The sequence below is a fragment of the Zootoca vivipara genome, chromosome 15, assembly GCF_963506605.1.
Source record: "Zootoca vivipara chromosome 15, rZooViv1.1, whole genome shotgun sequence".
NCBI classification, from domain to species: domain Eukaryota; kingdom Metazoa; phylum Chordata; class Lepidosauria; order Squamata; family Lacertidae; genus Zootoca; species Zootoca vivipara.
In genome coordinates, this window is record NC_083290.1 from 11,057,592 (window position 1) to 11,070,081 (window position 12,490).

The following is a 12,490-nucleotide window of genomic DNA, read 5'->3' on the forward strand; positions in this document are numbered from 1 at the left end:
AGGTGTGTCTATTAGTCACACCATATATATATATATATAATATTTATACCCCGCCCATCTGGCTTCCAACCGAATATTAAAACAGTACAGCATTAAACATTAAAAACTTCCCTAAACAGGGCCGCCTTCAGTTGTCTTCTAAAAGTAAAATAGTTGCTTATTTCCTTGACATCTACTGGGAGGGCGTTCCACAGGGCGGGTGCCACTACCGAGAAGGCCCTCTGTCTGGTTCCCTGTAACCTCACTTCTCGCAATGAGGGAACCGCCTGAAGGCCCTCGGTGCTGGATCTCAGTGTCCGGGCTGAATGGTGGGGGTGGAGACGCTCCTTCAGGTATACAGGACCGAGGCCGTATATATATTGGGAGAAATTCACTCTAACATGCAATTTTAATGACAGGTGTTTTCAGCTGTTTAGTGTGAACTTCTCCTAACATGCACATATTTTTGTATGTAGCCTTTGACTAATATGGTGCATCTTTCTATGGGTTTTTTTTTTAAAAAATAATAATGTATGCATTATTTAGGCACACTTTCACCTTAATATGTGCCTTTTTTTTTTATTTGCCTGGAAAACGGCGGTGCAAAAATTCAGAGAAGCGTCGGTTTCGTATGATAATTATGTTTTGGTTTGTGGGCGAATTGGGGCGTTTCTCATCCGACCACAAGCAAAACAACTCCCCCCGCACACACACACACGATGGTTGATTCAAGCACCCACAAGCGGAACAGGAAACACAGATGAGTCGGCAAATAACATCCAATCCAGTCAAATTTCAATAGGCTTTCGGCTATTGTGCTGTTTTAAAGTGAGGAGTGTTTTGGCCCTGGGATGCAAAAGAAGCAGCTCTCCTGTATTCAGCAGCTCATCAAGAACCCATAGAAATTACACCCTTCAGGTCTTAGTGGGCCTGCTGTACTGCTTTTGCATATATATTGTGAATTACGAGAGGGATCAGGGCGGGGAAGCGACTTGCGCTGCTCCTGTTTGTTCTGGCCATTGTTTATGCAGGTCTGACAGAATGAAGGAACAGTGGGTATCATTTCAATTTCTGATGTCAACATCAAATTACTTATTTAATTTCATGCCTGGCGAAGCATTGTATAGCTACATGCAGAAGCCTTTCACTTCATTTGTTATGCTGTGTTTTTGCAGCCATTGGTTTGCCTTCCAACTGACAGCTTTAATTACGACATGAATTTGATTGCACTGCCGAGGAATTAACATAATGCAACAAAGCATCTGAGCGCCCGGCCTCGGATACGCACATACCCAAACACAAAACAAGCACATTGGAAGAAAACAGGGGTGACATGCGGCGCTTCCCCCTCGCAGCCTCGCATGTGCATTGTGAGCTGGCTGTCATTCAGCAGACTGGGGAGACTTGGTGGTAGAAGAATTTGGTGGAGCTTCGAGACACACTACTTTTCTTACGCTTGCGGCCAGTGCAATTTTGCAAGGAAAATAGGTGCTGGAACTCACCGCGAGTTTCTTATAGTAAGTCGCCAGATGCCAGTTTGACAGCAGCCACACTCATCGCCCATGGAGGTGCTAAAAACTACGGCAAGGTGTTTTCCTAGCTGGTTTGGGGGTCTCCCATGGTTCTGGTGCAGGTCAAATAAATGCATCCCGGCCTCCCTCATTCTCTTAGATCAGGCGGATGGCTAAGGCAGCTTGGAAGGGTCCTCATGCAAACGTGTGTGTGTGCAATGGTAGAGGCTTGGCTGGAAAGCTTAAAGCCTACTGCTGCTACATGGGAGATGGATTGAAGAAAAGGAAATACAAATTGGCCCCACCCCGTAGCTTGACCAATTGCGGCTTGGAGCAGCTAGGAGCTAGGTGGAGTCATAGATCTTTTTTAAAAAAGGTGTAGACTTGCACAAGCTGGCCAGCTTCCGTTTTGACTTGAAATGCTCATTTGAGGCCTCTCAGAAGTATGTAAAGTATGTAAAGCTGTTAGGGAGAGTGCCACGCCATAACGGGGCCCACCTGAGAGGTGAGTTATGGCATGCTGTGGCTGGGGGGGGGGGGGAAGCACTGCTTGCAGCCATCATTTGCCTATGGCAGAAGTAGCCAACATGGCATCCTCAAAATGTTCCTGGACTACAACTCCCACCATCCCTCACCATCTCTGTGTTGGCTGGGGCCGACAGGAGTTGGATCCCAACAATGTCTGGAGAGAACCATGTTTGCTACCCTAGTGCTAGGTGTTGAATGCATGTTGTACATGGAGTAGGCCGTCAGTCCCTTCCATCTCTAGCTGGAAGGGCCTACTCTGTGTAGAGAAGGGGTGGAGGAGAGCCTCCAACCTGCAGACCCAATTAGACCTGGCCAAGGCTCCCTATTTGGCCTGTGAGGCCATTTCGCCACCCATTTTGCCATGTATTGAACATTAAGTATGGGCATACCTGCCAGGTTCCTGGCGGAAAAATAAGGGAACGGCAGACCAGAAGTAGCGCTGCCGCCATTTTGGAACTGGGTAGAGCAGCACTGGAAGTCGCTTCTGAGCATGCTCTGCCCAGTTCCAAAATGGCCGCCATGCCGGAAGTCACGCTGTGGCCATTACGAACTGGGCAGAGCAGCATCAAAAGTCGCTTCTGAGCATGTTCCGCCCAGTTCCAAAATGGCCGCCGTGCCAGAAATCGCTTCTGTGCGTGTCCAGAGACTCCAGACATGCACAGAAGGAGCCCCCCCCCCCCCCGGCCGGTAAGTAAACCGGGGAAAAACAAAAAAGCTGGGAACGGCTGGAAAAACGGGGGTTTCCCGGGGAATACGGGAGACTTGGCAGCTATGAGTATGGGGCAGGTAGAGGTAGAGATGGCTCGACTGTGAAATCATGTTCCCAAGGGGAACACGGGACACACGGTCAATCCCTGCAGGGAGTGGGCATGGAGTACCACAGCTCAACAACTGAACATTGGGGGATTCAAGCAATATATGAATGTACACATCCAGCAGGTAATAAATGCAACCCAACAGTGCTATTGTGGACTCAGCGATAGCCCTCGTGAGCTGTATAGAGGCAGAAAAGATTTAGAGGTCACATGTCCTGGCACCACCCACTCTTGGCCTCCATTCATTCAGCGGGGAGGTCAGTTCTTCAGCCAGTTGTGCCTTGAAGCTTCCCCACGTTCAGGAGTGTAGCCTCACGTTGGCAAGACAGCCTCAAAAGACATTTGGCTGACTTCCCTTCGGACCCTCATGCAAAAATGATGGCCGTTGGAATTGGAGGAGTCGGAGCCAGTGAATGTGGGGATATTGGGGCAGAACCAGCGCACGCAGGGACATGCGTACAATCTCACACCCACTACCTAATTCATGCCCTCACACATTTGCTTGAACACCAGGCTAAAATGGCACAAACAGCAGATTAGCCTATTGTTTTGGGTTTTTGTTTTGCTTTTGCTTTTGTTTTGCCACTTCTATGCTCAAAGTATGGACTAGATCAGGCATCCCCAAACTGCGGCCCTCCAGATGTTTTGGCCTACAACTCCCATGATCCCTAGCTAACAGGACTAGTAGTCGGGGAAGATGGGAATTGTAGTCCAAAACACCTGGAGGGCCGAAGTTTGGGGATGCCTGGACTAGATGGTCCTAAAATGAATTCGACAAGTCCCATCTGCTCAGCCTCCACCCAATTTCAGGCAAATCATACTGCTGAAATCAGTCACTAAGGGGCTGACATGCACGGTCAAGGGCCAGGCCCCCTTTGCCTCCTCTGAAGTTCAGGGAACACCTTTCCCCCCCTTGCAGCTAATTTTACTTTTTTTTTGCCTGCTGTTCTATGAAACACGTGTATTTGTGTGTGCTTGTGCTATCTATTCCACTGCTCTTGTGGTGAAATGTCATAAACTATGAATAATCACCAAAATAGAAGCACACTGCCAATATAGGCCAATAGTCCAATTTATGACAACACTCCTGCCCCCTTTCACCACATAATCCCTAACATTGTTTGCTTTTCTGACGCTGGCTGTACATTAAGCAAATGTTTTCAGGGAGTGATTTGCACTAATTTGCAGATCTCTTCCACAATTGGTAACAAGAGCCAAACACAGAGCCCTTGGTGTTGTGATCATTTAATTGTTTACTTTCTTCTCTCTCTCTCTCTCTCTCTCTCTCTCTCTCTCTCTCTCTCTCTCTCTCTCCCAGTGCCCAATTTGCTGCGGCATTTTCTATATTTCATTAGCTCTAAACGCAATTTCCAATGCTCCATTAGCAAATTCCCTTAATGCCCTAGAATATTCTAGAACCGATGTGTGGAGATGAGAGTCTATAAATAAATAAAAAAAGGAGGGGGAGGGAAGAAGGGAGAGAGGGAGGGAGAAAGAGGGAGGGAGGGAGTGAGACTGGAAAATGTGCTAAATGCGTGAATATATGAGCAAGTGACAGTGGGAGAGGAAGAGAATGTTGGGCTGACTCAAATTCCAGGTTGAGGAAAAACAGAAGGAGCAGCCATCTTGCCTAAGAGCAAAATCTCAGCTGAGCGAATTCTACTGCAGGCGAGATTTTTGATGAGATGGAATTGGCGACAGAGCTCTGCTTTACATAAGGAAGGGGAGGGCTGACAGCTCCGGCGTCTCTGAAGCCCCGAGGGCAGCCTTATCCAGAGAGCAGAAAACAAGTTGTCATCCTCCCCGCCACCCAAAGCCAACAGAAGCAGAGATGCAGCAAGAGGGGAGGGGGGCAGGAAGGTTTAGGGGACTCAACATGGATTCATCACCATGGTGTCAAGTGCTGTTGGCTAATTAATTGCCCTTAATCTACCAGAGGGCAAGTTTTCTGTTCATTAATTTATTTCAGAGATGTGCTCTCTCTCTGACTGAATTACAGGCGAGGGGACCCGGGGGGGGGGGTCAAATCTATATTTGATCAGAACCATGACCCATCTAAGGCTTGCTCTGTGAGACGTCTCGGAGAATGCAGTCGGAGTTCCTCCACTGTGTTTGTGCCTTTTTTCTCAGCCTGTGCCTCCCTTAACACAGGGAGGCTTGTTTGCAAGCCATTATTCCTCCGATCCTCATCTTCACCCACTTAGGAAGATTGACTTTGCCTCCACAGCTGTCACCAATCAATGGTGGAAACACAGCCACAGTCTTTGCCAGCTCGTGAGGTTTTCAGCCAACTGGGTATTTATTCCTTCCAGTAGCACCTTAGAGACCAACTAAGTTTGTCATTGGTATGAGCTTTCGTTTGCATGCACACTTCTTCAGATACACTGAAACAGAAGTCTCCAGACCCTTATATATATAGTGTGAGGGTGGGTAGGGGTATTCTCAGGAGGGTGGTGGGGATGGGTGTTTGACTGATAGGTGTGGAAACTCGTTGATGACTGTTAACAACTGCAATTTGTCTTACCGGAAAAAGCAAGGGGTGAGATGGCTAAAGATAGCTTTATCATGTATAATGAGATAAGAATCCAATGTCTTTGTTCAGGCCAGGTCTTTATAATAAGACAGCTACTTTGAGATCTTGTATAGAATGTCCTGGGAGACTGAAGTGTTCTCCAATTGGTTTCTCTGTCTTGTGATTCCTGATGTCAGATTTATGCCCATTTATCCTTTGGCATAGGGTTTGGCTTGTTTGTCCAATATAGAGAGCTGAAGGGCATTGCTGGGTATTTATTGTTAGAATTGCTTCTTCTTACTCTACCTGGGTTTCTTATTGCAACCTAAGTTTCTTAGTCTGGGTGTCCCTGATATAAAGGATCGTAAGTGCTCCTTCATCCCACACATCCCTCAAAGGCAGACAATCCCTCTTCCTAATAACTCTCAATTAACAAACACTGCTCTTTGCATATTCTTTAGTAAAATTCCCATCTCCCCTTTTTTATTAGGAGTCAACCGGTGGGCCATCTCTCATCCCAGGAAGGCTCACCAAACAGAAACCATTTCTGAATCCTGGCTGAAGACGGGATTTTTGTTGTTCCTACAACAAGTTGGAAACCTCACAAAATGTTGCTAAGAAATGCAGACAATATTTCTTCATTTGATTGAGCTGGAGGAAAATGTAGAAGACTATTTACTTTTCATAACGAAAAGAATCTGACAAAAAGGCTGGAGGCCACCACAAGTTTGGCTAGCAATATATTTATCTGCTCGCGTGCTTGTTATGTCTCTCAGTCAAATTCACCAGCAAGCTGGAGATTGTGAGGCTTCGGAGGAAAGGCATGCTTAAATTACTGCTATGTTAGCAAAGTGTGTGAAGGATTGTTATTAGCGGAGATGGTGCCAAGCTTTTTTGACAGATCAGGTTTTTCCTTGGTGGGGAATGGATTACAATTACCCACACCCCATTTATCCCAGGGCTGTCAGTTCTTGCGATTTTAACAAAAGTCTCCAGAACTTGGGCATTTCCAAAGCTCCGGCTGCTGAGATGAATGCTGAGCCAAAACCACTCGAGTCCCAAACTTTTGTTTTCAGTTTTGTCAGAAAAATGATCCACTTTCTCAGCTTATCTTTGGTACCTCTCATGAAATATTTCTTTATTTAGAAAAAAAATAGATGGTTTTGTCTGCATGGCTGTTTCCATGTCCTCATACATAGGAATGCCAGTTGGCTGCAATCTTATTGGCTCAAAACGGAATTACAGCCTCTCGGCCGTCTAGAATTAGGTGACCCCAAACCAGGAGAAAGAAAAGTCCAGCTGAGTTGTTATTTTTTGCTTTTAAGTGTTCATCTGTGTGGTATCATAGCCTACACATATGAGCTAAGGCATCATGAGGAAGAACTTCTTGAAAGTAAGAGCTGTTCACCATCAGAAGATGCTGGAGTCTCATTCTTTGGAGGTCTTCAAGCAGAGGATGGATGGTCAGGGTTTCTTTAGCTGTGATTCCTGTATTCTAAACTCTGCAATTCTATGATTTCTGTGAAATGTGCCAGTTTTATTGTGTTCAGTAGTGGCTGGTGCCCATTGGGTCTGGTAGGGAGAAAGGCAAGGAGGCCATTGAGCAAATGACAGGCAGAGTCAACTGATTCTAGTTTAGTGCCCATCCTCCTCCAGCCAGGGCCACCCTCTGGACTAGCAGTAAGGAAGAAGGCAGGGCAGGTGGTAGCCAGCTAAGAGCAGACTGAGGCTGCTAAGGCAGTGACCTGATGGGCCAGCCTTCACTGTTTGCAGTGCATAAACCAGTGAAGAAAAGCCTTATAGACCAGAACCAAGGTTCATCTAGTTGAGGACCTCATTTGCTTCTGGTGAATTTCTTGGGGGCCACATGCTATGGTGGAGGCCAACAGGAAATGCTATTATACAGTCGCAAACCTGGTAAAATACATCAAAATAATAGAATATTGGACATACGGAGAGTTAAAATATGTGGAGCCTGGCTTATATAAAAGGCAGAAACAATCCAAACTTAGGGTGTGTTGAATTTTTCACCTATCAAATTCCAAAAATGAGGGGTTGTGAAAAAGTTTTCACATGACTTGGGGATTCAAAAGATATTTTGGCTGCATTGATACAATTTAGTTTTGATTGGAAAATAATGTGTGGGGGTGGGTGTGAGAAATTGCATAGAATCAATTAATAATGATTGCCAAGTATTTGCAGTTGTATTATACATTGATATTTTCAGAATGCAGTGATTAAATGGGTATATAAGGGGAGAGACAATATTTCAGGTATCCTGGTCCCAAGCTGTATAATAGGGTTGTATACACCCAAGCCAGAGGACGCAGGTGGCACTGTGGGCTAAACCACTGAGCCTAGGGCTTGCTGATCAGAAGGTCGGCAATTCGAATCCCTGTGACGGGGTGAGCTCCTGTTGCTTGGTCCCAGCTTGGTCCCAGCTCCTGCCAACCTAGCAGTTCGAAAGCACATCAAAATGCAAGTAGATAAATAGGTACCGCTCCAGTGGGAAGGTAAATGGTGTTTCCGTGCGCTGTTCTGGTTCGCCAGAAGCGGCTTTGTCATGCTGGCCACATGACCTGGAAGCTGTACGCTGGCTCCCTCGGCCAATAATGTGAGATGATCGCGCAACCCCAGAGTCAGTTACGACTGGACCTAATGGTCAGGGGTCCCTTTACACCCAAGCCAGCACCTTGGAACTCAGCCCAGTAGGAAGTTTTCAAAGGGCAGAAATTCAAGAGCCATGTGCAAAAGGTCTGGTTTGCATGTTTGAAAGAGGAACAATGAGAATTTAAGCCATTGCACACGTGTAAAGCAATGGTTCAAAATGGAGAAAACTTGAAATGGCAAACAATGTAAACATAAGAAAGTCACACATCTGCTCACAGCATCAACCAGTCAATACCTGTCTTCAGAAGCAAGCGCCAAGGACTGCAGCTTTAGGTCTGGAGCCCCCAGAATTCTGAAGCCAGCGCTGCTTCAGCCGCTAATTTGTGTAAATGTTCAGAAGATGAATCAGAGGCCAAGTCAACAATCTTTAGCAAAAACAGATGCCCTTAGCTTGTCTACTTTCCATACTAGAAGCAGTAGTCATAGAAACGAAACAGGGATAGCTGGTGCCCATCAGAGCTGGCAGGGTGGAAGGCAGGGAGCCCAACAGTAGGTGGCGCTAAGGCCAAGGAGAGGCAGAGACAACTGATGCTAGTTTTGACCTCATCTGCTCTCTACAAGAGTGACACTGAGGTAAGCATTAGGAAGCTGAAAGGCAGTTTTACCACCTGGCTGTAAGTAAGGAGGCAGGAAAGGGTGCTGGCTGAAGGCAGACATTGGTTGGTGGGGCAGTGCCCCACAATATTGCAACCTCCACTGAAATGGCCTCTGCCCAGTATACCCCAAGGAGCGTCTCCACCCCATCGTTCAGCCCAGACACTGAGGTCCAGCTCTGAGGGCCTTCTGGTGGTTCCCTCACTGCAAGAAGTAAGGTTACACAGAACCAGGCAGAGGGCCTTCTTAGCAGTGGGGTCCACCCTGTGGAACGCCCTCCCATCAGATGTCAAGGAAATAAGCAACTATCTGACTTTTAGATATCACTTTTTAAATTATTATTATTATTATTATTATTATTATTAGCCGTCCAGAGTAATTATTATTATTATTATTATTATTATTATTATTATTATTATTTTATTAACAAAAGCAAGAGATAAGGTGGTGCCCGAAAATGAGTTGCACTTACATCGCTGAGTCTCTCTCGAGAACTGCTCCGCTGGAACCCTTTCGACTCTCCACTCGCACTTTCGCTGTCACTGTCCCGGCAGCTGTTCTGGCCTGGCTTGAGCTGTGGAACAAGAGAATTCAAAGTTTGCATCTCGTCTCAGGATCTCACGTTGAAGGCATCAACCAGGTGTGGAAAATGTACAAAGTCAAAAGTGCAAAGGCAACCAACTGGGCATATGTGACTGAACACACAAAGCTGCCTTCCCCCTAGCCTGCTTCCTTCCACACATGCGCAACATGCTGGAATTGTGGTCCATGTCCTGCCACCAGTATCACCAAGTGATGGACAACACCTTGGGTGTCTCTAAAAGAGGACTAGGCATGGATTAATGGAGGATAAAGCTATACAGTGGTACTTCGCAAGACGATTTTTTCGCAAGACGAATGAGTCTTGCGATCTGATGGTGACTCGCAAGACGAATCACGGTTTCCCTTAGGAATGCATTGAAATTTAATTAATGGGCAAAAAAAGAAATTTCAATGCATTCCTATGGGAAACCGCGATTCGCAAGACGAATTTTTTGCAAAACCAATTGACAGGCGGAACGAATTAAACTCGTCTTGCGAGGCACCACTGTACAATCAGGACAGACAAAAGGAAGCACTACTTCACACAGCATAGTAGAATGAAACTATGGAATTTGCTGCCACAAGATGTCGTAGCGGCCAGCAAAAGAGGATTAGATAAATTCACAGAGGTTAAGACTCACAGTGGCTACATTCCCCCTCCACTGTCAGAAGCAGTATGCTACTGAACACCAGCTGCTGAATATCACAGGTGAAGAGAGTGTTGTTGAACTTGGGCTCTTCTGTTGGGCCACTGTGCAAGCAGTTTGAGCCTGGCTGAGAAAGGCCCTTTTTATGTTTGTATAGCTCATGATGGTCAGGACCTGGCTCCTGTTCCATGTTTAATTATTGGCTAAGCGCTGACACAAATAAGGGAATCCTGCCTGTGCCAGCTCTTGCACACCGTAACCAAGTCACTACATGGGGTATGTCACTATGGAACTGCAGTCTATTCACAATTACTAAGCCCTAGATAACAGTCTTGCAATGTAAACAGAAGCATTTATGAGAGAGCAAATGAATGCAAATTAGTTTGAACAGAACCAACCCAAGATGGCACCCTTTACCTTCTCCCCCTTCAACAACAACAACGTTTCCTGCTTGGCAGGGGGTTGGACTGGATGGCCCTTGTGGTCTCTTCCAACTCTATGATTCTATGATTCTAAGTGGCCCAGGGAAGCCCTGGTACGCTAAAGGCAGTAGGAGAGAGAAAAGGAACAAGTGGTGGCAGCAACAACATGGCTCTTTCCAGGCAATGGTGAACAGTGCACTCCTCGGGGTCTTCAGAGCTATGCAGAGAAGCAGAGGAGGAGGAGGTGAGCCTCCACAGGTGGGCAGATGTTGAGGTTCCTCAGATGTGGCATCCTCCACAACTGCCCCCAGTCTGCCACCTGAGGCAACTGTATCAGTCACAGCAGTGAGTGGGATGGCCTTAAGTTTGAAACTTTATTTAAAAGACAGGCAACTGTCTCAGTCACAGCAGTGAGTGGAATGGCCTTAAGTTTGAAACTTTATTAAAAAGACAGGCAACTGTCTCAGTCACAGCAGTGAGTGGAATGGCCTTAAGTTTGAAACTTTATTAAAAAGACAGGCAACTGTCTCAGTCACAGCAGTGAGTGGGATGGCCTTAAGTTTGAAACTTTATTTAAAAAATAAAATAAAATGGAAAGGAACCCTCAGTAGTCAGGCACTGGAAAAAGAAAACAGAGACAGACATCCATTGGAGCAGGTCTCCTTTCTGGGTTTGTTTTGTCTCTGAACCATTTGCTTTGCTCCTCCAAAGTCCTGGGCTTAAGATGTCTCAGTCCTCCAGCTTCCATGAAAATTGCATTGAGAAAAAATGGACACCTGCTGAGATTCACTTGTTTCCCTCTAACCAGCTGGAACCACCACCCAGGGGAAGGAAATTTTAAAAAGAGCCTGGCTGAGCACTGACTAATAGCTGAAAGTTGTGCAGAGAATATCCCCCAGCCTCTGCTGAGCCTCGGGGTGACGGGAGTTTTGTTAGGTCGTTGGCAGAAAGCAACACCAACAATGATCAAACGTTTCCTTACTCGGTGTTAAAGCTGGTTGACAACCTAATGAGATCAGATCCCCAATGGCAGATGGACCCATTGACCAAGCAGCCAAGTGTAAAACAAACAAAGCAATGGTGGCAGGGGGGGGGGGACAAACAAGCCGCTAGCCTGGATACTATTGATTTGATTAGCATTGGTCTGGTCCTGTCAGACTCCCATCACTAAACCCAATGACAGCATCTCTTACTTGTAAGAAATAAGAGATATTTATTGAGGCTGATCATGGTACAGGCTCAGTAGCAAGTGGGAAGTGAAAAAGTCCAGATTCCAAGGTACAGTCATACCTCGGTTTACGTACGCCTCGGTTTGAGTATTTCCACTTTAAGTACTCCGCGGAACTGTCTGGAACGGATTAATCCACTTTGCTTTACTTTCAATGGGAAAGTTCGCTTCAGGTTAAGTACGGACTTCCGGAACCAATTACACTCATACCTCGGGTTAAGTACACTTCAGGTTGAGTACTCCACGGACCCGTCTGGAACGGATTAATCCACTTTCCATCACTTTCAATGGGAAAGTTCGCTTCAGGTTAAGTACGCTTCAGGTTAAGTATAGACTTCCGGAACCAATTACACTCATACCTCGGGTTAAGTACGCTTCAGGTTGAATACTCCGCGGACCTGTCTGGAACAGATTAATCCACTTTCCATTACTTTCAATGGGAAAGTTCGCTTCAGTTTATGAACAGTTGCTCCGCGGACCGTCTGGAACGGATTAATCCATTTTCCATCACTTTCAATGGGAAAGTTCGCTTCAGGTTAAGTACGCTTCAGGTTACGTATAGACTTCCGGAACCAATTACACTCATACCTCGGGTTAAGTACGCTTCAGGTTGAATACTCCGCGGACCTGTCTGGAACAGATTAATCCACTTTCCATTACTTTCAATAGGAAAGATCGCTTCAGGTTGAGTACGCTTCAAGTTAAGTACGGACTTCCGGAACCAATTGTGTTTGTAAACCGAGATACCACTGTACCCAGGTAAGGCAGAAAGTTCGTAACCAAATGGAAGGTATGGAGATGTCATAAAACCATAAGATTGTAGAACTGGAAGGGACCTCAAGTGCCATCTATTTCGACCCCCTGCAATGTACTAATCATAGCTAAAGAATCCCTGGCAGATGTCTATTAAAGCTCTCTCTATAAAAAAAACCCTCATTGAGTCCATTCAACTGTTGAATAGCTCTTACTGTCAGAAGGTTCCCAACAGTTGGTATGCCCCCC

General features: G+C 46.1%; 1 protein-coding gene across 1 annotated transcript in view; it reads right to left on the reverse strand.

Moving 5' to 3' along the window:
- The window catches only part of AUTS2 (activator of transcription and developmental regulator AUTS2), a 700,397-nt gene that overhangs the window by 444,507 nt on the left and 243,400 nt on the right, over window positions 1–12,490 (reverse strand). Inside the window, exon 3 of the mRNA XM_060283030.1 lies at window positions 9,082–9,183. Within this exon, the coding sequence (XP_060139013.1) occupies window positions 9,082–9,183 (102 nt within the window). The remainder of the gene's footprint in view (window positions 1–9,081; window positions 9,184–12,490) is intronic.